The sequence below is a fragment of the Microcaecilia unicolor genome, chromosome 3 (assembly GCF_901765095.1).
Source record: "Microcaecilia unicolor chromosome 3, aMicUni1.1, whole genome shotgun sequence".
In the NCBI taxonomy this organism is placed as follows: domain Eukaryota; kingdom Metazoa; phylum Chordata; class Amphibia; order Gymnophiona; family Siphonopidae; genus Microcaecilia; species Microcaecilia unicolor.
Genome location: NC_044033.1, coordinates 402515586 through 402539152, shown reverse-complemented (window position 1 = coordinate 402539152; position 23567 = coordinate 402515586). Strand labels below are relative to the sequence as shown.

Below are 23567 nucleotides of genomic sequence, written 5' to 3'. Positions count from 1 at the left end.
TTCAGTCTAGATTTAAAGGTGGCCAAGGATGGGGCAAGACGTAGGGGCTCAGGAAGTTTATTCCAGGCATAGGGTGCAGCGAGACAGAAGGCGCGAAGTCTGGAGTTGGCAGTAGTGGAGAAGGGAACAGATAAGAAGGATTTATCCATGGAGCGGAGTGCACGGGAAGGGGTGTAGGGAAGGACGAGTGTGGAGCGATACTGGGGAGCAGCAGAGTGAGTACATTTATAGGTTAGTAGAAGAAGTTTGAACAGGATGCGAAAACGGATAGGGAGCCAGTGAAGGGTCTTGAGGAGAAGGGTAGTATGAGTAAAGCGACCCTGGCGGAAGACAAAACGGGCAGCAGAGTTTTGAACCGACTGGAAAGGGGAGAGGTGACTAAGTGGGAGGCCAGCAAGAAGCAGATTGCAGTAGTCTAATCGAGAGGTGACAAGGGTGTGGATGAGAGTTTTGGTAGAGTGCTCGGAAAGAAAGGGGCGGATTTTACGGATGTTGTAAAGAAAGAAACGACAGGTCTTGGCAATCTGCTGGATATGAGCAGAGAAGGAGAGAGAAGAGTCAAAGATGACCCCAAGGTTTCGAGCTGAGGAGACAGGGAGAATGAGAGAGCCATCAACAGAAATAGAAAACGGGGGGAGCGGGGAGGTGGGTTTGGGGGGAAAATGAGAAGCTCGGCTTTGGTCATATTTAATTTCAGGTGGCGTTGAGACATCCAGGCAGCAATGTCAGACAAGCACGCTGAAACTTTGGTTTGGATGCAAGGTGAGATATCAGGGGTAGAAAGGTAGATTTGGGAGTCATCAGCATAGAGATGGTAGGAAAAGCCATGGGATGAGATTAATGAACCAAGGGAAGAAGTGTAGATAGAAAAGAGGAGGGGACCAAGAACAGAACCCTGAGGTACGCCGACAGGCAGAGGGATAGAAGTAGAAGAGGAATCACCAGAGTGAACACTAAAGGTGCGGAGGGAGAGGTAGGAAGAGAACCAGGAAAGGACAGAGCCCTGGAATCCAAGTGAGGACAGGGTATCGAGAAGTATGCTGTGATCGACAGTGTCAAAAGCAGCGGAAAGATCAAGAAGAATGAGGATGGAATATTGACCTCTGGATTTAGCCAGTAATAGGTCATTGGAGACTTTAGTAAGCGCAGTTTCAGTTGAGTGGAGAGGGCGAAAACCAGATTGTAGTGGGTCAAGAATAGCATGTGAGGAGAGAAAATCAAGGCAGCAGCGGTGAACAGCACGCTCAAGTAATTTGGAGAGAAAACCTGAAAGATCCGAGTCCACCGAGTAGAGGTGAGCCATTGCTTTCACAACCTTGAGACCCCCATCAGGATTGGACCACTGAGCTGTAATAAGCTCCTGGCTGGCCTCATGCACCAGGAAGGCCTTAGATGGCTTGCTGGTGCTTGCCATCTTCAGATTGACCTGCTTGATATGGTTCCTAATCAATCCAGCAGCAAAAACTGGAAGAGTTTTGCTAACAACTAAACAGCATAATCTCTATACATCTCTCTTTGAATCCTTCCTCCCCCAGGTTAGTAATGAGTGATTCAGAGTCATTTGACAACATGGAACATCCATGGTCATATTTGACATTATTGTTTAAGTTGAAAATTATAGATGTAAACACTGTCATCCTCATACGCGGAATGTTAAGCACCTGCTAATGCAGCATCAAATTTGAAAAAACACGTGTAGAGTACATCCTCACCAAGTGGCAACATATGAAAAATTAACAGTGAATGCGAAAAAAACGGAAGCAAGTAGTAAAATATAGTACCTCAGTAAACCGAATGAAGCAGCAAAAACTGGAATAGTTTTGCTAATGCAAACCTCGTCATGCAAACGGTAGTGGATCATCTTGTATTAAATTTTGCTGCTCAAGGAACACCACCTATGAGAATTGTGGAGTTGCCTACATTTATTTAACTGGTTACTGGTCTCCAGCCAAACAGAACAGTGATGAGTTGGGTTACATTGAAGCAGAAAATCTGTGATGCTGCAGCAGAGATGAAAATGAAGCTGCTTGCAATTCTTCATGAACAGACATATGTCTCTACCCCAACAGACTTCTGGTCATCCCATGGAAAATCTTATACTGGAGTGACTGTCCATTGGATCAATAAAAAGTCTTTAGACATAAAGTCTACTTGTCTGGCCTTAAGGGTTCATGCATGTTTGACATTCTTGCATCAGTTCTAGCAAACATTCATACAGAGTTTGCCATCAGACAAAAAAAAATGGTTAGAATAACAGACAACGGCTCCAACTTTGTATTTGGACAGTCTGATGATGATAATGAAAATGCAAGTGATGAATTACATAACACAGAAGTTAAGGCATTGGTTGTCTGTGGAACTTTCAACTCCAGTGGAAATCATGTCTATGACCTTCCTCATCATCAGCGATGTGCACGCCATACGTTAAACCTGGTATCCACTACTGATGCTGACAAAGCTAAAACTTATTTGGCCTACAAAAAAGTATCTCAGAGTACATTTGCCAAATGGCAAGAACTTTGAAATAAATATGGACAGATCTCCATTGGCTGCTGATGAATTAACGGATTCATTTGGGCTGGGTCTCAAGAAACCAAACCAGACACAATGGAACTCTGTATACCTGGCAGTTGAGAGACTTGTTTGATTGGTCAATCAGCATGGTTTATCATTTGTTTTTAGTGTTATATTCTTTTATATTTTGTTTACATATTGTTTTTATTTGTAGACTCCTGATGTAGGCCCTTTGGCCAAAACACAACGTTGTGTCGAGTCAATATACTGATTAATAAAGTTTGGTTCATCTTCACTCTGGAACTCCTGGTTTTTTTACCCACTGCTTTGTTGTATTGTAATACAACTACGGTTAACATTTTTATCCTTTTTTTGATTCAATCCACTTGTTTGCTTGTTGTAACACTAAAAGTGCTTGTGAATCATTAAACCAGCACAGCTAAAATGGTGTTCAGTGGCTGCACTGGCAGGAAGTGGAGTGTTCAATGATAACAAGTTTCTTCAAATCAAGCCAGGCTGCAGTACTACTGATGCCATCTGACTTAGTCTGCAGGTATTGATTAGGGGAATCTTTGTCTGAAACACTTGACTTCTTTATAGCAAAGAATACTTTATCATCATCATCGTTGTCACCAAATCACATGAGGATTGATTAGGAACCATATCAAGCAGGTGTCTGATATGTTGAAGACCCTTGTCCAAAGTGCTCTGTCAGTCCACCCTGTGCGAAACTTTGGATGCAGGATTGCTGTTGCAACTGCTTCTGAATCAACAAATAGATCAGAGAAGTGCTGATCAATTGCATTTATGAGGACAGTCACAAGAGGCATGCAAGTTGTTAATGCTTTCTTGTCGATGAGTGTCTGATGAAGTCTGGTAACGGTTGGCAGCAAGTAGGCCATGAACATCATCTTTTCTGATTGCAGGATGCTCAAAGATTAACAGGTTTAATTACAGAAACACAACCAATAAAGTCAACTCACCTACATTTAGTCTTAGCCCATCAAGTACTTTTTTTCCTGGCTCTTGGAAGCTTGGCAATTCTTGTAGTGCTTACAGAGGAATTCCTGTGTTCCCGCTGTGACTTGGCTCTCTGTAAGCATTAGCCGTGCTGCACTGGAAGTTCATGTTTTATCTTGTGGTTTCAAGTCCCACAAGCATTGAAACCACAAAGCAAACCCAACTTCCAGCACTGTGTGGCTCAAACTTGCAGACAGTTAAGTCATGGTGGGAAAGCAAAACTCCCACTGAGCCAAAGACAGGTGAGGGAAAAGAAACTGGGTGAAGGCTGAGGAGAGGGGGTTTACATGAGTGAGACTGGGTAAAGGCTAAGGTACGATTACATGAATGAGACTGGGTAAAGGCAGAGGTAGGGTTACACGAGTCAGAGAGACTGGGTGAAGGCTGGGGGGGGGGGGGTTATATGAACGAGAGTGGGACTAGGTAAAGGTGGTAGGGGGTTACATAAGCAAGAGTTAGACTGGTTGAAAGCTGGGGATGGGATGATGAGATATCAATATTTAGCCAAGATTTGACAAAATGTGGCAAAATACAATGGTGCAGTTTTGGCCCTCCAAATGTTACAAAAGATTAAATGTGGCCCCCAGCAGAAACGTTGGATAAGTCTGGTGTAGCCCTCTTTCTCCTTTGATTAAAGAGGTTGCAATTGTTTTGGTACACACTTTTAGTAAGTATCTAGGTGTCCAGATTTACAATCAATTGTCTTTTACAAAACAAGTTTCATCTGTTGTCAAAACATGTTTCTATATCTTTAGGCAATCTGGGGGGGGGGGGGGGGAGGCATCAACCTTTTCTTACTGAACCAGTACAACATACAGTGATGTTCATAAGTCCTGCATCATTGGGTCAAAATCTGGTTTTAGTCTTTTAAAACAAATGTTGAAGCTGTGGATCTGAGTATTTTATGATGTTTTGTTCTAATTTTACACCACTCCTGAAGCCTTCACTTGACCCTACCTGTCCTTCCAACTATTGACCCATCTCCCGCCTCCCCTTCTTTTCCAAGTTACTTGAACGTGCCTGTTCACTGCCGCTGTCTTGACTTTCTTTCATCTCAAGCTGTTCTTGACCCACTCCAATCTGGCTTTCGCCCTCTTCATTCAACTGAAACTGCACTCACTAAAGTTTCCAACGACCTGTTCCTAGCCAAATCCAAAGGTCTCTATTCTATCTTCATCCTTCTTGATCTATCCGCCGCTTTTGACACTGTTGATCACAACCTACTCCTTGATACACTGTCTTCACTTGGTTTCCAGGGCTCTGTTCTTTCCTGGTTCTCCTCCTACCTCTCGCTTCGCACCTTTAGTGTACACTCTGGTGGATCCTCTTCCACTTCTATCCCTGTACCAATCGGTGTACCTCAGGGTTCTGTTCTCGGTCCTCTCCTATTCTCCATCTACACTTCTTCCCTTGTCTCTTTGATATCATCCCATGGCTTTCAATACCATCTCTATGCTGACGACTCCCAGATCTACCTCTCTACCCCCAAAATCTCAACCAGCATCCAGACCAATGTTTCAGCCTGCCTGATATCGCTGCCTGGATGTCTCAACGTCATCTGAAACTTAACATGGCCAAAACCGAGCTTCTCATCTTTCCCCCTAAACCTACCTCTCCTCTCCCTCCCTTCTCTATTTCTGTGGATGGCACTCTCATTCTCCCTGTCTCATCAGCTCGTAACCTTGGGGTCATATTCGACTCCTCTCTCTCCTCTGCTCACATTCAGCAGATTGCCAAAACCTGTCGCTTCTTTCTCTATAACATCAGCAAAATCCGTCCCTTCATCTCTGAACACTCATCTAGAACCCTTATCCACACTCTTATCACCTCTCGCCTTGATTATTGCAACCTGCTCCTCACCGGCCTCCCACTTAGCCATCTCTCTCCTCTTCAATCAGTCCAAAACTCTGCTGCTTGACTCATTTTCTGCCAAAGTAACCATGCTCACATTAGCCCTCTCCTTAAGTCACGTCACTGGCTCCCTATCCGTTTCCGCATTCAATTCAAACCTCTCTTATTGACCTATAAGTGCATTCACTCTGCCGCTCCCCAGTACCTCTCTACTCTTGTCTCTCCCTATGCCCTCCCTCGGGTACTCCGTTCTGTTGATAAATCTCTCTTATCTGTCCCCTTCTCCTCTACTGCCAATTCCAGACTCTGTTCCTTTTATTTCACTGCACTTCATGCCTGACTTCCCGAGCCTGTACGTCTAGCTCCGTCTTTGGCCATTTTCAAGTCCAGACTAAAAGCCCACCTCTTTGCCACTGCTTTTGACTCCTAACCCTGTGTTATGATTGGGGTCTGAACCCCTCTCAAACTTACCTCTTTCCTGGGGGTCAGCTTCTTAGCTGGCTTCTGTTTCTTTTCTCTGTCCTTTCTGAGCTGGCTCTGACTCTCTGTGCTGGCAGCTTCCAGCAGCATGGCTCTAATTGTTTCACTATACTGCACCTGTGTGGGTAGTCTGAGTTGCTCTAACTCTCTTTGGGTGTACTGGCTTCAAGTGTTTCACGGTTTTGCATTGGTGTGGGTTGGGCCTCTCTGGGTCAGTGTGCTGTTGCCTGGGGCTAGGGAGTGTGACATCATCAGGGAGGGCCTTGATAAGGAAGTGGTGTTGTTTCCTTCAGGGCCTTTGCAACGGTGGTGTTTGCTTTAGGTAGGGTGGTGCAGTGTGCACTTCTGACTTCGTGTCTAGTTTCCCTGCTTGCTTTTGCTAAGGTCCAGGTTAGTGTTAGTGCAGTGTGCACTGGTGTTTGTGTGTTTAGCTTTCTTGCTTTTCCCTCTTGGTTTTGGAAGCATTGCTGTGTGTAGGGCTTTGGAAGCTCTGTTGCTGATAGAAGTACTTCAGGGTTTGGTGTTGTTAGAAACACTGCAGAGTTTGCTGTTAGAAGTACTTCTGGTGTTTGTGCTATTGGGAGCATTGCAGTCTTTGCTGTTGGTGTTTGGTGCTTTAGAAGCACCTTTGGCTTATGTGTTAGCTTCCCTGTTTTTTTCCTTGTGGCTCCCCTGTCTTCCCTTTTAGTGCTAGGAGCTCTTCTGGTTGCTTACCAGAGTAGTGCTTAGGAAGCACCTTGTTAGTTGTATCTAGCTTGCTAGAGCAGTGCTTAGGTAGCTTGGTAGTTTTGTGTTTAGCTTATTAGTGTAGAGCTCTGCTTGTAGCTTGGTGCTTAGTAGCACCTGTGTTAGCTTTGTGTTTAGTTCCCTGCTCTGTTAGTTTAGGGCTTAGGAAGTCCCTTTCTTGAGCAGGGCTTAGGAGCTCCTGTTTAGTATAGGGCTTAGGAAGTCCTTTTGTCAGTTTACTGTTAGGAACACTCCTGCTAGTTTAGGTTTAGGAGCACTTCTGTTTCCAGTCCTGGTCCCTATGTCATCCGGTATCCAGTAAGTCCTGTCGGCTACTCGAACCCAGGAGCTCAACTTCTGGGGGGCTTAGTAGCTAAGTGCAGGTGAAGCTGTACGGACCAGTCCAGTGTGTTCCAGTCCAGTGTGTTCCAGTCCTGTGTCCTCCAGTCTGGGGGATTCCAGTCCATGTGTTCCGGTTCGCTGGGCAGTGCCTGCAGTCCCTGCCGGTGTGCTTGCCCAGTGTTGGTTGGTGGGTTTTGCCTGCTGCTGTCGCTCCTCGGCAGCAGCCCAAGGGCTCACGTTTGCTCCAGAGCCCGGCCCCGCGGGCTCTGAACCTGAGAACCTGACACCCTGTCCTTTTATCCCCACCTCTTTATTCCCTTGCCTCTTAGTTGTTCTGTCTGTTTACCTGTCTTATTTAGATTGTAAGCTCTTTGAGCAGGGACTGTCTTTTTATGTATGGTATACAGTGCTGCATGTGACTTGTAGCGCTATAGAAGTGATAAGTAGTAGTAATTTTCATTTTGGGTTATTATATACCATCACTTGTGGTATACACTACTATTAGCATCGCTATAGCACTAATTTAAGTGTAGAACATGCTACTGGTTGCTTTTTTGAATTTCCACATTATTGCTAACAGAGTTGCCTTATTGTAACTATGTTTTTAATATCTACATAAGTTTTGCTTTTAAAATTTGCCCTAAAAAGGATTTATACTTTATTTATTAAATTTTAATTTATAATCACTTAGAAGCCATGCAGTAATATTAGAAACAATTAGCAAAGAAAAAAAAACAGGAAACAATCCAGCAAAGTTAAAAAAATACATTTGTCCACAACTTAAAGAAAACTCTATCCTAGACCCAGGAATTTTTTTTTTACAATAGATTTTCCACCGGGAGCCCAACTTGAACTTTTATTTCCTCCTTAGCATAAAGAAATGTCAACAGTTGTTGGAGATTAAAAAAACCCCAAATAATTCTTACTCTCAAAAAATATCATATAGTTACAAGGAAAACGTAGAAGAAAAAAAATGCCCCTAGGGCCAAAGTCCTAGGTTTCAAAGCCAAGAATTCCTGGTAGTTCCTTTTTGAGAATGTTTAGCCAAATCAGGAAAAATACGTATTTTTGAGCCCAAAAACTATTCCTCCATATGTCTAAAGATGAAAAACATTATTGCAATCAAATTCAAAGACAAAAGTTACATCCAAAGTTGTTCACTGTGTGATGACTTCCACAGAAGATTCCAGAAAATCAGTTACATTCATTGCAGCTCCTTTAGTCTATGTTAAATTCACTGCAGCTCCTTTAGTCTCATCCAATTTCTTCCCCACACAGAAATATTGGGCTTCATCAGTGGTAGTGATTCTGATGGTATATTCAATATCTCCATAATATATTTTTTAAACATATCAATTGGGGCCATCAAAGATGATTTTGGAAAATTAAGAAGTCTCAAATTGCAATGTCTAAACTGATTCTCCAGATACTCCAATTTACAGTGCTTAAAGGACTTATCATTAACTAATGCAGTAGTCACCTGCTGCATTTGCTGCACATTATTCTCCAGAGAATTCAACTTGGTTGCCTATTGGTCTAGCTTCTCTGAATTAGCCGCAACTTCAGAAAGAGTGGTCAAATCTGTAACAAATTTCTCACTACCTAATCTTTCCTCTCCTTGATCCCCATTGTAACTGAAACACATGTTCCTTATTCAACCACAATACCACCTGTATTTGTTTCATTACCAGACTTGGCGAACGCCTCTATGGTACTATGTAAGCCACATCGAGCCTGCGAATAGGTGGGAAAATGTGGGATACAAATGTTAAATAAGAAAACTTCAGCAAGGAGTTATTTAAGCCCTGGATGGCGTCTCAGAGCGATTGTAAAGTCACAGTACCTGGTCTTTCAATATCCTGGACCTCCAAATATGAAGCAGCCTTCTCCTTAAACTGTAAGATATCTTTCACAGCCTGTTGTGGTTGCTGCCTCCCCATATCACAAGGAAGCTCTCCAGAACGTCCCAGGGGAGTTAAAACCACCAGTGGGGGGCCCTCCAATGTAAGCGGACCACACACCTGAACAGGGCTGGAACCACTCACCTCAGTCACGGGTAGACTGCTTCCAGGTCGCAGTGGAGTTACTCTATTGACTAGGCTCAAAGAAGCCCGATCTTCACTGCTCTCCGCAACTGCTGCCGCAGAGAGACTGGAAGGAACAGAAAAGGAGGAAACTGGGATCCTCTCACCACTGGCAAAGTGGTCTGGCAGAGCTGCGGTACAATCCGGGGTATCTTCCGTGAGGTCTAGGATCTGCATCCCAAGTCTGTATACACTTTCATAGGACTGGTTCCTTTCCTCCTTGTGAGCCTCATACAGCACTACCTGCACTGGCCACTCGTTCAATTTGTCTATAAGCGTAGGCTCCAGCCGCCACCAAGCCATGTATTTCACCAACACCAGTGTGTTCCCAGCCACCAACTTGTACCTTACTAGCATCTATGATCCCAGGACAAGCATAGGACACAGGAAAAATGAGAGAAAGCGAACACAGATTTTGGGAAGCTAATGGAATGAGAGGACACAGCTGGACAGAGACTGGGGCAGGCAGGCCAGACAACAGAGATTGGAGATGGGGAAGCAAGGAAGTTTGGCTAGATGCTCCAAGCCATGTGGCTCTCTTCTGGCTTCCAAAGATATTTTCACTCTAAAACCATGGGTACATGTGGGAGGCACATATTACCTAGCACTCTGAGACCAGATATAAACTAATTGAATAAAACAAATGGCAAATTAACAAACATAATATATATATTTTTTTTATTTCTCTTTAAGAATGTGTAACACACCCAGTACAGCAAGTAGAACTGAAAAGAGAAACAGAAACCCATAGCAATACACACAACAGTTAAATAAGGGCAATTTACAAAGCATTTAAGTAGGGCCAATATCAGGCCTTCCAGCACAAGACAGCACACTTGAAAATAACACCCCATTCTTATGTTGTTCAGTTTGGTACTGCTTATAAGAGAACTTTGATGCAACACTGTCCCTGCAACTTAGGGTATTTGTGGGCGTTTGAAGCAACAATACTATTTACAGATAAATTCAGAAACAGCTTTTTAGCATCAGTATTTCTGTGATTATTGCTGAGTGCACCACAAATGGAACCAACACCTTACAAAGCAGCTTAAAGACCAACACAAGATGTTATGGAATATATTAATATTGGAAGACAAACTCTTTTTCTCTTATTTTCTAAGCCCAAAGGCACTGCTGTTATGAAAAACCAAAAGCTTGTGGAATTCATGGCACAACACACACTTTTCTAAATATATCATTTGGCTTTTTCTTAGGAAACAACAAAATAGTAAGGGGGAAAAAAACTTATTTTTTCAAGTATTCTTTTTTTATTGAAATTTCAAATAGTTTCACAAGTAAAACTTGCTACAGAAATATGAGCTAAATAATATAACCAAAGTGTGACTACAACAGACATCATTTTAAAGAAATTACTTTAAAAGCTCCATTAGACCACTAAGTATAATCTGGGAGTAGGAGAGAAAATTAGAGATAAAAAGGGGGGGGAAAAAAAAAGACATATTAGGCAAAAGGAATGTAAGTGTGACTATGAATGAGAGAGTCTTTATTAGTGCAGCCTATCCATCCTCAGTTCGATTGGGAGTTGAAACAATTGGGTTAAGCAATTTCTTAGAATAAAAAAAATCTCAGCTGTTCAGGAACAATATTATTGTTTGGGTATAGCTAAAAATAATCTGCCAAATCACAAGTGTTGCATAGATGTGGCTTTTGTGTGGTTCAACCTGTGCTTATGCATGTAGCTGCAGTTTTATTATAAGCCAATTGGTTTTAGGCAGGGTAAAAGTGTTTTAAAATAAATAAAATAATAAAATGAATTAACTCTAGGAAATCACTGCTTGTTCTCTAAATTACAGTAGCAAGTCTTAAGAAATATAATGGACATTTAAGTAGTTTTTATTACTGTCTACATTTAAAGTTTCAAGATTGGAAGGGTCAGGTTATGCCCTGGAAGAATGTAAAATAACATATGACATTTGTGAAAAATGTGCCTTAGGCAGCTTTTAATTAAGGCCATAAGACCAGCAGTGTCTGCTTCCAACCCTCATGGACCATAAATGGGTGAGATTTTCTGGATACACCTAATGAACATGTACAAGATAAGCTTGCATACATACCACAGCCACCATAAACAAACATTCATATGGGATATCCTGAAAACCTGACCCTGTTGATGACCCTAAAGACTTCCCAGATTAAGGCGTAAATACCACTGCCGTACACTCTACTGAAAAGCTAATACTCGATGGTAAGAATGAAGAATACATTTAACAATGGCAGTACAACACTACTAATTCGTATGGTGAGTAGATCCAAATCACTGCTGCACCCACACAACTCAACTAAAATAAGCTGGAAAAAAACAAGACTAACAGACATCTCTCACCATGAAACACTATGGGAGAAGGCCAGATTGGCTTAGACACCAGATACGTGGACTCTATATACTGGCGCTACAGACCAAAAAAGACAGCTGAGTTGCCAATTGCATTTGTATATGTACAAATACCTATATAAGTAAGGTGATAAGTATTGCCAGCCTACTACCCAGAGAGGAAATGTTATTTCCTGGGAGAGGAAAGGAAGATAATCTTGCCAGTAGCACCCCCCCCCCCCCCACCGAGGCACCAAAAGAGTAATTGTATAACAGGGCAACCACTATAGGTGCTGGTTATGGTGCCTATTTTAAACCTTTTCTATTAAGAAAAGGTAGGCGTGTACTTTTCCTTATAGAATACTAGCACAAGTGGCTGAAACATTGGTGTAAATGGCCATGTCCAGATATTAACACGAACACGTGCAAATGATAGAGTTCTCTAATTTGCACACATACCTGTGCACTCTGCCTACACAACTCTATCCATGCACATGCCCACCACCAAAGTATACCCCATCAAAACATGGCGTGTACTTTTCTGCTTGTTGGTATTCTCTAAGAGGACATTTATGTGCGTAAATGTGACTATCTCTAGGAAAAGGTTACTAAAGTCACCAGAAACAAAAAATGAGGTTTTAATAAATTGTTAGAACAAACAATTTGTAATATAAAACAGTCCAAACCCCATCCTTTTATGTGAAAATAGAAAATAAAAGTTACAGAAGTTCAACCATGGATCCATGACATGAAAATCAGCCAGCCATTATCAACATTTTAGATCTGCTACTTTAGTCACTTTTTTCCCCCAGAAATGCTCACAAATGATTAGAATATCATGCATTTCTGCCACTGAAAATTAGACAGCTCCTTAGATCACTGAGCCCACCTCAGAAAGGGAAAACTCCAGAAATGTCAATCCTGGACTCAGGAAAGCCCACATGGTGGGCATGGTGATACTGACCTGATGAAGTGAATATAACTCCTGAAACCTAGTCAAGGAATGCATATTTAATCCACCTAATGTTCTCATTTGTTAACCTTTACTTCTGTGCATACAAGTGAGGTAACATAACCACACTGTTTATTCATATAAATATTTCTGACCATGGAAGTATTAGAAATATAAAGCATTTCTCCCTAAAATGGAAGAGAAATGCCTTAACACATTTGATCTAAAAACTAAGAATTGTAATGCAGAGTGTGAAAATGCAGTGTTTGTACTAAAGCCAAATAGAAAACACACACTTTGTGTTCTACCCTTTAGCTCTATCAATATCCCAAGATATCAATCAGTTCAAACTATTCAATATCTTACAGCAATTTTCCATATTGAAAACAAAGAAAAATAGACACATGCTGACTGGCAACACTACATGAGGAATCTTATAGAAGTTTACAGTATTTTTCAGTTTTGCACACTTCCTAACAGTGCCTTGTTTAGGATCTTTAGTTATACACCTGCCCCACAGCTGTACCCACAAGGGCATAAGCTACCAGGAAAGGTGCCTCCTCTCTCTGTATACTAGCCTCTATCTTATTCAAGGTTAAATCCTACCCTCTCAAACTTTAGAGGGAAAAAATATTTCACTGGTCAACGTTTTGAGTATATAATTTTGTACAGGCTCACTAAGCAGTTTGTAATATATACTTTGACAGTTGTTGTAGACAAATATTCTTTGTTTTGAATTAATTTTAATGCAACTTCCAGGACCTAGTTTTCCAGTTCCTGCTGGTTTCTGAGACAGAGGTCGACATCCAGCCTATCGGCTTCTAGTATCATGCAATATTGGTAGGTTTTAGAACAGTCACAGTCTAAAACCTGCATGTCCATAATAATAAGCAACTTGCAAATTTCATTTAACTGAAAAACAGATACAATTTTGTACATTTCTTAGCATGGCTACTACCAAACGCTGCTATGTTTCCTTTTTCATCAGGCCTCAAAAATAAAAAGAAATGCAAAAAAATGGAACGGTCTGATTCCTCTATAGATACAAGCTTATGACATGATAATTAATTTCCAAAGATATCATGAGCTTTTTCATTTTTTTCTTTGTAAATTGTGCTGCATAAAATCTTCTGGAAAGACTTGAGCTGGGAGAATGTCAAGCTGTGCTGCTTATGTTTTTCAATCTTTTAATCCTGTGGGTTTTCATGTGCTTATTTACTGTGTCTGCATTCTGGATGGAGAAGTCATGCTTATTTTGACCCAAGTACTCAGATTTCCAGTGAATAAGTACATGTCGTCTACGGTGGCCAGATGTGCGGAATGCAAGATCACAATGGTCACACTTGTAGGGTTTTTCACCAGTGTGAATTCTCAAGTGTTGCTTGTAGTTCCCTGAATGTAAGGTGGTATATTTACATTCCACACATGTGTACATTTTGACAGAAACTGCCCCTCGTTTTCTGGCTTTATCTTTTGTCAGATGTACACTCTTGTGTCGTTGTAAGTGATGAGAAGTACGAAATGCCTTGTCACAATGCTTGCATCGATAAGGTTTTTCCCCTGTATGAATTCGTGTGTGTCTCTTAAGGTTGCCCAGGATGGATGTGATGTAAGTACACAGTTCACAATGGAACAATGTGGGAAAAGAATATGTTGATTGGGGAATTTTAGTATGCTGAGAGACACAGTGAGATGTTTTATGTTTCTCAAATTTCTTCTTACTGGATGCCGAATACTCACACTTGCTACACTTAAAGGCACACTCAAAAAGTTTAGAAGAGTTCCCAGATGAAGTCTTGCTGAAACGACTGCATTGGTTGGGCTTGTGAGTTCTGACTTTTAAATGTACATATTCGTGCCGGTGTAAGTGGCTCGCAGTGCGGAACAATTTTTCACACAGCTTGCATTTGTATGGTTTTTCCCCGGTGTGAACCCTAAAATGTTGTCGCAGGTTATGAAAATAGGGTGTGGTATAGCTGCACAACTGGCATTTGTACTTTTTGGGTGAGACAACAGGATGATGTAAGCTGGTCTGTGTCACTCCATCTTCGTCATCCATGCAAACACCTGCCAGCTTAGCATCATATTGGGCTGCTTCAAGTTTTGTGCACGTGTGACAGGAGAGGTGCACTTCACTGTAGAACACCACACCACATTGGTCACAGGCATGATTTTTTTCAGACCTTTTATTATTGCCTGAATTTTCTACAACATGGCTATTCATATGTCGTTGTAACCCTGTCACACTTATAAATGCCAAATCACAAATGTTGCATGGATGTGGCTTTTTTGTGTGGCTCAAACTGTGCTTCTTCATGCTCTGAAGATATTTTGTGTTAAATGGGCAATATGTACACTTGTATAGTGTCTGACCCTTATGCCAGTATATGTGATTTAGCAAATAGGACGGCAAATCTGAAGAGTAGTCACACAGTGGACAGAAATACTGCACTGTGCCTTTATGTTCTTTTGCATGAGCTACAAAAAGTGGAATGCTTTGAGAAGAAAAGAGACATATTTTGCAGGAAAGGAGCTTTGGGACCTTATCAACCCCACCACACGGCTCCTCTATTGTGAAGGGGTCTTCAGGCACCTCTTCCTCCTGACGCATCTTTCTTTCTTTCCTACACTTTTTGTTTTTCAATTTGGCTATGTTCTTGTGAGCTTTAAGATGGCACTTCAGGTCATTTAGCAAAGAGTAGTGTCTTTGACAGACACTGCACACATACATCTTCTTGTTCTTGTGCTCCAACTCCATGTGATTCCTTCGATGCTCTGCATACTGAAATGTGGCACTACAAAGTTTGCACCCAAAATTTCCTGGCTTCATGGACATTTGCCCAGGACTGAATTTGGCAGCAAATGGCTCACAAACCTCTGACTTACTAGGAGTGGACACTTTATTCTCTTTCCGCTGCCTTTTTTTCAGAAACATTTGCTTTTCCCTTGTGCTGCAAAGTATAGGAGCATTTCCCTGAAGTGCTAAGGGAAGAGTGGAAATCTCTTCTTTATGGCATTCAGCAAACCTCCCTATATTTTTTAAGGGCTGGTTTGGGGCAGAGCAGGGAACACTGCTATCCATAGGCGCAGAACCGATTCTGAAATGTTCCAGGCCTTTCAACATCTTCTGATTGTCAACAGTGTTGTGATATTCAGAACAAGTCTTATTGCTTGCCTTCCTCAAATCTAAAGCAGCAGCATCTAAAAAAGGAAAAGGTAAAAAAAGGATTTCAGAATGACTCTTTATAGCACAATTCAGAATTAGCTCTCATACTTAAACTGTGAAACAAATGTCACTGCCAATGATCAAGACTGCAAGCAACAAGAATGATCAAGTTCAGTCCCGTCTCATGTGAAAAGTAGCATCCCACTCTAAACCATCTAGCTGGACTCCCATTTGCAAACGTACAAAAAGTTAAATATATAATATGATGGAAGAAAGGAACCATAAGATCCATCTAATCAGCACAACAAAGCAGTGTTCTCTTGGCTCAGTTTTGGTTGGTTCTGGTGTGTTTCTGGGTGACCAGAGGGGAATTCTGTTTAAGTATGGTGGTATGGGTGAGAGGTCAGTCCCCAAGTGTTTTTTTTTTAATCCAGTGGAACAGGTAAATCGAGAGAACTGGGCAAACGTTTGGGCCAAAAGGGAAGGGGATTGTGGAAAGGGACAAGTACTCCTGGATTTGCAGTTTGGGCAGGAGGGAGGGAGCTCTGGGCCTCAATTTTTCTAATAAAGTTTTTAAAAGTTCAAGTGAGAAGGAGGAAGTTTGCTGGTATCTAGACAGAGGAAAATCAATGATAAATTTATAGCCAGCTAACATGGATTTTCAGATCAGTGTATGACCTGAACTGTTCATAACACATTTTGGTTCCCCCTTTCAGATAGATGCAGACCAGTCCAGTTTTATCCCTCCATGTATAGCCCCAAACCTCCAAGATATTTATTTTTTTTAATCAACTAGTACAATATAGTGTCTTCTCCCTTACTATGCACTAATACTTCATAAAATGAAATTGCCTTTATTAAGGTCTTTTTCTAGTTCCTTGATATAACAAAGTTACTCACCTGTAGCAGGTGTTCTCCGAGGACAAGTATTCTCACAGTTGGGTGATGGCATCTGACACAGCCCAGTGCAGAAGCTATGTGTAGAACTTTCTAGCCGTGTACTTCCGCGAACACGTAGGTGCCTTCCCGCCCAACGTGCGAGTGTAGGTCCCTCAGTCATGTATATAAGTTAAAGAATATAACTCTAAGGGGAAGTGGGAGGGTTATGTGAGAATATTCGGCCCGCTGTCCTCAGAGAACACCTGCTACAGGAGAGCAACTTCGCTTTCTCCGAGGAGAAGCAGGCCATTGTATTCTCACAGATGGGAATCCCTAGCTACTAGGCTCACCGAAAACAACAATGCTAGGACAATAGGGTCTGAAAATATCAATACCTGGAATTCAATCAACATGAATCTAGTTATATACTAGTTGTGTATGTGCAGACTGAACAGAACTGAACTGGGCCTAGGAGGGTGGTTGGATTCTAGACACCAAACAAATTCTGCAGAACTGTCTGAGCAAACCCTGCTGTAACGTCAGGTATTTTTCTCAAGGCAGTATTATGATGTGACTGTGTGGACAGATGACCACGTCGCAGCTTTGCAAATCTCCTCTATGGAGGCTGATCTGAAGTGAGATACTGATGTAGCTATGGCTCTGACATTATGAGCCTTGACATGACCCTTTAGAATCAGCCCATATGTAAAGAAGATGCAATCTGCTAGCCAATTGCAAATTCTGCGTTTGCTGGTGGCAGCCCCCATCCTGTTTGGGTTACAAGAAACAAAAAGCTGGGTGGAATGTCTATGGGCTTTAGTCCGCTCCAAATAGAAGGCTAAGGTTTGCTTGCAGTCCAAGGTATGCAGCACACTCTCACCAGGATGGATATGTGGTTTTGGGGAAAATGATGGAAGAACGATTGAAGATGAACTCCAACACTACCTTAAGGAGGAACCTAGGGCGCGTGCAGAGAACTACTCTATTGTGATGAAACTTAGTATAAGGTGGATCAGCTATAGGGTCTGAAGCTTACTAATACTGCGAGTTGAAGTGACTGCCACCCCAGAAACACAACCTTCCAAAGTCAAATACTTCAAATGAGAGGAATTAAGTGGCTCAAAAGGACCTTTCATCAGCTGGGCGAGAACAATGCTGAGATCCCATGACACTGTTGGAAGTTTAACACAGAGTTTTGTTAATAAAATGAACCAACTAAAGGCTGTACAGAGATGAGCTTAACTCCTACACAGTGAAAAGCACTAATTGCACCATGATGAATCCTTAAAGAAGTGGTCTTCAAACCAGACTCAGAAAAGTGTAGAAATTTTTGCGTAGGGCGGGTGAGGGGATCTAAGGCTTCATTCGCCCTCACACCAGACAGTAAACCTCCTCTACTTAAGAGAGTAGCACCTCTTAGTAGTCTTTCCTGGAAGCCAGCAAGATGCGGGAGACATCCTCCACAGACCCAAGGATTCAAATTCTACGCCCTCAACATTCAAGCCGTGAGGGTCAGGGATGGAGGATGGGATGCAGAAGAGACCCCTGGTTCTGCATGATAAAAGTTGGAAAACACTCCAATCTCCATGGGCCTTCGGAGGATATCTCCAGAAGTAGTGGGAACCAGATCTGCCTCAGACAGTAAGGCGCAACTGGGAACACAGTTCCACTATCCTGCTGGAGTTTCATCAAAGTCTCTATGAGAGGAACTGGAGGATACACATACAGCAGACCTTTCCCCAAATGCAAGAGAAAGGCATCTGATGCTAGGCTGCATGTAATCTCAGCTTGGAGCAGAACAGAGGAACCTTGTGGTTGAGATGAGCAACTAAAAGATCCACCAAGGGGATGCCCCACTCTCAGAAAATCTTGTGGGCTATACCCATATTGAGAGACCACTCATGTGGCTGCAGAATCCTGCTCAGTCTGTCCACAAGGCAGTTATTTCCTGGTAGATACGTGGCTCGAAGCTCCATCCCATTTAGGAAGGCCCACTCCCTCATCCCGTTTCCTGACATAAGGGGTAGGATCCCGTGCCCCCCTGCTTATTCACATAAAAGATTGCAACCTGGTTGTCTGTTCAAATCAGGATAATTTAGCTCTGCAGCCAATCTTTGAAAGCCTTTACAGCATTCCAAATGGCCCTGAGCTTGAGGAAGTTGATGTGAAGATCCGTTTCCTGAGTTGACCAAGTGCTCTGGGTGTGAAGTCCATCCACATGAGCTCTCCATCCCAGGCTGGCAGCATCCACTGTAAGCACCTTCATAAGTACATAAGTATTGCCATACTGGAAAAGACCAAAGGTCCATCAAGCCCAGCATCCTGTTTCCAACAATGGCCAATCCAGGTCAAAAATAGCTGGCAAGATCCCCCAAAAAGTACAAAACATTTAATACTGCTTATTCCAGAAATAGTGGATTTTCCCCAAGTCCAATTTAATAATGGTCTATGGACTTTTCCTTTAGGAAGCCATCCAAACCTTTTTTAAACTCTGCTAAGCTAACCGCCTTTACCACATTTTCTGGCAACGAATTCCAGAGTTGAATTACACATTGAGTGAAGAAACGTTTTCTCAGATTTGTTTTAAATTTACTACTTTGTAGCTTCCTCACTTAACCCCTAATCCTAGTATTTTTGGAAAGAGTAAACAAATGATTCATGTGTACCCATTCCACTCCACTCCACCAAGGAGGTGAAATCTGGAATGGGAGTCCCACACAATTTGTCCGAATTCTCCACAACAGCTGAGAATGAGTCAACTCTGGAGAAATCTGGACAACATCTATTAGATTCCAAGTCACTTGAGACCACTAGGAAGCTAAGGCCCACTGGACTACTCTCAAATGGAGCCGTGCCATGGGTATGACAAACTGTTGAGGTCATGTGGCTCATCAATCTCAACATCTGCCGAACTGTGATCTGCCTGATGCTTCGGACTTGCAAGGCCAGAGTCGATAAGGTCTCCGCTCTTGTCTGCAGGAGAAAAGCCTGAGCTTTTGTATCAAGCCTAGCTCTGATGAATTTCAAATCACTATACTGGGAGAAGGTGGGACTCAGGGTAGTTTATAACAAACCCTAGTAGTCTAACATCCAAATAGTTAGGTGCACTGACTGGTGCCCCTTGACTAGCCCATCGTCCAGATACGGAAACATGTATATTCCCAGTCTGCGCAAGTACGCTGCTACAACTTCTAGGCATTTGGCGAACACTGTCCAGCGCCACATCCCGACGGCCTCCTGACACAGGGGGAGAGATCCAGTGCCCCCTGCTTGTTGATGTAGTACATTGCAACCTGATTGTCTGTCTGAATTTGGATAATTTGGAAGGACAGCCGATCTCTGAAAGCCTTCAGCATGTTCCAGACCGCTCGGAGCTCCAGGAGACTGATCTGAAGATCTGCTTCCTGGAGGGACCACACCCCTTGGGTGTGGAGCCCATCGACATGAGCTCCCCACCCCAGGAGAGATGCATCCGTTGTCAGCATTTTTTGCGGCTGAGGAATTTGGAACGGGTGTCCCAAGGTCAAATTGGTCCGAATCGTCCACCAGCGCAGCGAATTGCGACAACTGATGGGCAGGCGGATAACATCTTCTAGATTTCCCATGGCCTGGCACCACTGGGAAGCTAGGGTCCATTGAACAGATCTCATGTGAAGACGAGCCATGGGAGTCACATGGACTGTAGAGGCCATATGGCCCAGGAGTCTCAACATCTGCCGAACTGTGATCTGCTGGGACGTTCTGGCCTGGGAGGCGAGGAACATAGTAACATAGTAGATGACGGCAGAAAAAGACCTGCATGGTCCATCCAGTCTGCCCAACAAGATAAACTCATATGTGCTACTTTTTGTGTATATCTTACCTTGATTTGTACCTGTCCTTTTCAGGGCACAGACCGTGTAAGTCTGCCCAGCACTATCCCCGCCTCCCAACCACCAGCCCTGTCTCCCACCACCGGCTCTGGCACTGACCGTATAAGTCTGCCCAGCACTGTCCCCGCCTCCCGCCACCGGCTGTGCCACCAGTTCTGAGCCCTCGTCTTGGGAAGGTAGGCATGAGCCGTCTGTGAATTCAGCAGAGCTCCTATGAATTCGAGAGATTGGACTGGCTGGAGATGGGACTTTGGGTAATTTATTACAAACCCCAGCAGCTCCAGGAGTTGAATAGTGCACTGCATGGACCGAAGAGCTCCCGCCTCTGAGGTGCTCTTCACCAGCCAATCGTCGAGATACGGGAACACGTGCACCCTCAGCTTGTGAAGGTACACCGCAACCACTATGAGGCACTTCATGAATATCCGTGGCGCAGAGGCAAGCCCAAAGGGCAGCACACAATACTGGAAGTGACGTGTCCCCAGACGGAATCGCAGATATTGTCTGTGAGCTGGCAGTATCGGGATGTGGGTATAAGCATCCTTTAAATCCAGGGAACATAGCCAATCGTCTTTCTGAATCATGGGGAGAAGGGTGCCCAAAGAAAGCATCCTGAACTTTTCTCGCACCAGATATTTGTTCAGGCCTCAAGTCTAGGATGGGGCGCATCCCCCCCTGTTTTCTTTTCCACAAGGAAGTACCTGGAATAGAATCCCTGCCCTTCCTGCCCGGGTGGCACGGGCTCGACCGCACTGGCGCTGAGAAGGGCGGAGAGTTCCTCTGCAAGTACCTGTCTGTGGTGGGAGCTGAAGGATTGAACTCCCGGTGGGCAATTTGGTGGGGTGGCGATCAAATTCAGGGCGTATCCGCACCGCACTATTTGGAGAACCCACTGGTCGGAGGTTATGAGAAGCCACCTTTGGTGAAAAACTGATAACATCCCCCCGTCCGGCAGGCCATCCGGCACGGCTACTTTTATGGCAGCTATGTTCCCATGGATCCAGTCAAAAGCCCGCCCCCTGCTTTTGCTGTGGAGCTGCAGGGGCCTGCTTAGTCGCATGCTGTTGACGGGAACGAGCACGCTGGGACTGTCCCTGTGCCTGAGGAGGCCTTTGGGCTGGCTGGTTGTACCTACGCTTGCTGTAAGCGTAGGGTGCAGCCCGCCGGGCCCGGGAAAAACGTCCACTTGTGGAGGTGGATGCTGAACGCGCCCGGTGGGAGAGCTTGTCGAGAGCGAAAATATTATCTCCCCCGGCAAGGGACATCCGCCAACCGTTGTTGAGTCTGGTTATCTAGGTCAGAGGCACGCAGCCATGAGAGCCTGCGCATCACTATACCCTGGGCCGCGGCTCTGGATGCCACATCACAGGTGTCATAAATACCCCTGGACAGGAACTTTCTGCACGCCTTCAGCTGCCTGACCACCTCCTGAAAAGGCCTGAACTGCTCCGGCGGGAGCTTGTCAACCAGGTCCGCCAGTTGCCGCACATTGTTCCGCATGTGAATGCTCGTATAGAGCTGGTATGACTGGATTCTGGTCACGAGCATGAAAGAATGATAGGCCTTCCTCCCAAACGAATCCAGAGTGCGAGACTCCCGCCCCGGGGGCGCCGAGTCAGTATCCCTCGAACTCCTGGCCCTCTTGAGAGCAGAGTCCACGACCGCTGAGTCATGTGGCGGCTGAGGCCTAATCAACTCCGGGTCTGTGTGGACTCTATCCTGGGACTGTGCTTTCTTGGGAATGGTGGGATTAGATAAGGGCTTCAGTTCCGAAGCAGTGTCTCCTTCAGGACATTGTGCAACGGTACCGTGGAAGACTCTGTAGGTGGTGATGGATAGTTGAGGACTTCGAGCATCTCAGCTCTCGGCTTATCCACGGTGACCACTGGGAAGGGAATGCTAATAGACATGTCCCGGACAAACGAGGCAAAGGAGAGGCTCTCTGGAGGCGAGAGCTTCCTCTCCGGTGAAGGCGTGGGGTCGGAGGGAAGACCCACAGACTCCTCGGAGGAGAAATATCTGGGATCCTCCTCTTCCCCCCATGAGGCCTCCTCCTCGGTGTCGGACATGAGCTCTCTGAGCTCAAGACTGCAACCGGGCCCGTCTCGACCCCGAGGAACCGCGTCCTCGATGATGGTGCCGAGAGGTGGACTCCAGTGCCGGCGGGGATGAAGCTCCCTCCATCGACGTCGATGGGGATTCCACCTGAGTGGCGATCGAGACTGGTGCCGCAAACGGCACCGGTGTCGAAGTCCGCATCACAGGGCCAGAGCCAGCCGGCGCTTCCATCAACGTCACCGCGGGCGCAAGCACCCCCGGTGCCGGCAGGGCCTGGCGCATCAGCCCCTCCAGGATACCCGGGAGGATGGCTCGGAGGCACTCGCCAAGGGCCGCTGTCGGGAGAGGCTGGGGAGCCGGTGCAGGCGTCGGTGCTCGAAGCTGTCCGGGTCCAGGAGACGGTACTGGGGAACCCGACGACCTGCACAGACACCTCTTCAATAGAGGGGGAGCTCCTCTCGGCGTGGGCGCTTCTTAGGGATCGAATCTTCTCTCTACGTCCCTGAGCTGCCCGTGCCATGCGCCGTGGGCGACCGATGACGGTGCTTCTTCGCAAGCTTCTTCCGATGCCCGTTATCGGCGCTCCGCGGCATGGACGAGGAGGAGGTGGAGTCCCCGCACCCTCTGGGGGTCAGATCCAACAGGGTTCGGTCCCGATGGCCCTGGGCGGCAGGACCAGCCGAGGCGGATTGCCCACTCGGCCGTTCACCGCCGCCATCAATGGCAGGTCGTCGGGCCAAGGGAACCTGTACTCCTGGGGTCGATGCCATGCTCGGCGTCAAAGTCTTCAACATCGGTACCGATACCGAAGTCCCAGCCGTCGACACCGATGCCGTCGACAGGCTGGTGCAAGTTCCGAAAAGACGGTCCCAAAGAACTTGCCTCGCCACCTTCATCCGCTTTTTCAAGCCGAGACACAAGGTGCACACCTTGTAATTATGCTCCGGACCGAGGCACTGGAGACACCAAGCGTGAGGATTGGTCTGCGAGATCTGCCGGCCGCACCGACCACACTTTTTGAATCCTCTTGGGACCTTCGAGGACATAGATGGAAAAATCGCGTCGGTGAAGTCAAAACCGTCAATGGTGGCGGTAAAAGTACAACACCACAAGCAAAAGAAGAAATTGGACGCGCGGCCACAAGGCCGTGATGAAGCGAAACAAAAAGAAAACAACGATAAGGAATTTTTTTTAACGAAGAAAAAAAAGGGGGCGCGTGAACGCGCGTAAAAGTAAAAGAAACAGCGGACTAGGCCGCGAAACGGTTTTCCGGGGCTGACCCGGAGAGGGA

The 23567-nt window shown here is 44.9% G+C and overlaps 1 protein-coding gene across 2 annotated transcripts in view; it reads right to left on the bottom strand.

Moving 5' to 3' along the window:
• Nucleotides 1-12040: 12040 nt before the first annotated feature.
• LOC115467077 (zinc finger protein 443-like) overlaps nt 12041-23567 on the bottom strand; it is a 60426-nt gene continuing 48899 nt past the window's right edge. For both annotated transcript variants that reach the window (XM_030198756.1, XM_030198758.1), the window contains exon 4: nt 12041-15502. In XM_030198756.1, the coding sequence (XP_030054616.1) occupies nt 13458-15502 (2045 nt within the window). In that variant the 3' untranslated portion in view covers nt 12041-13457. The remainder of the gene's footprint in view (nt 15503-23567) is intronic.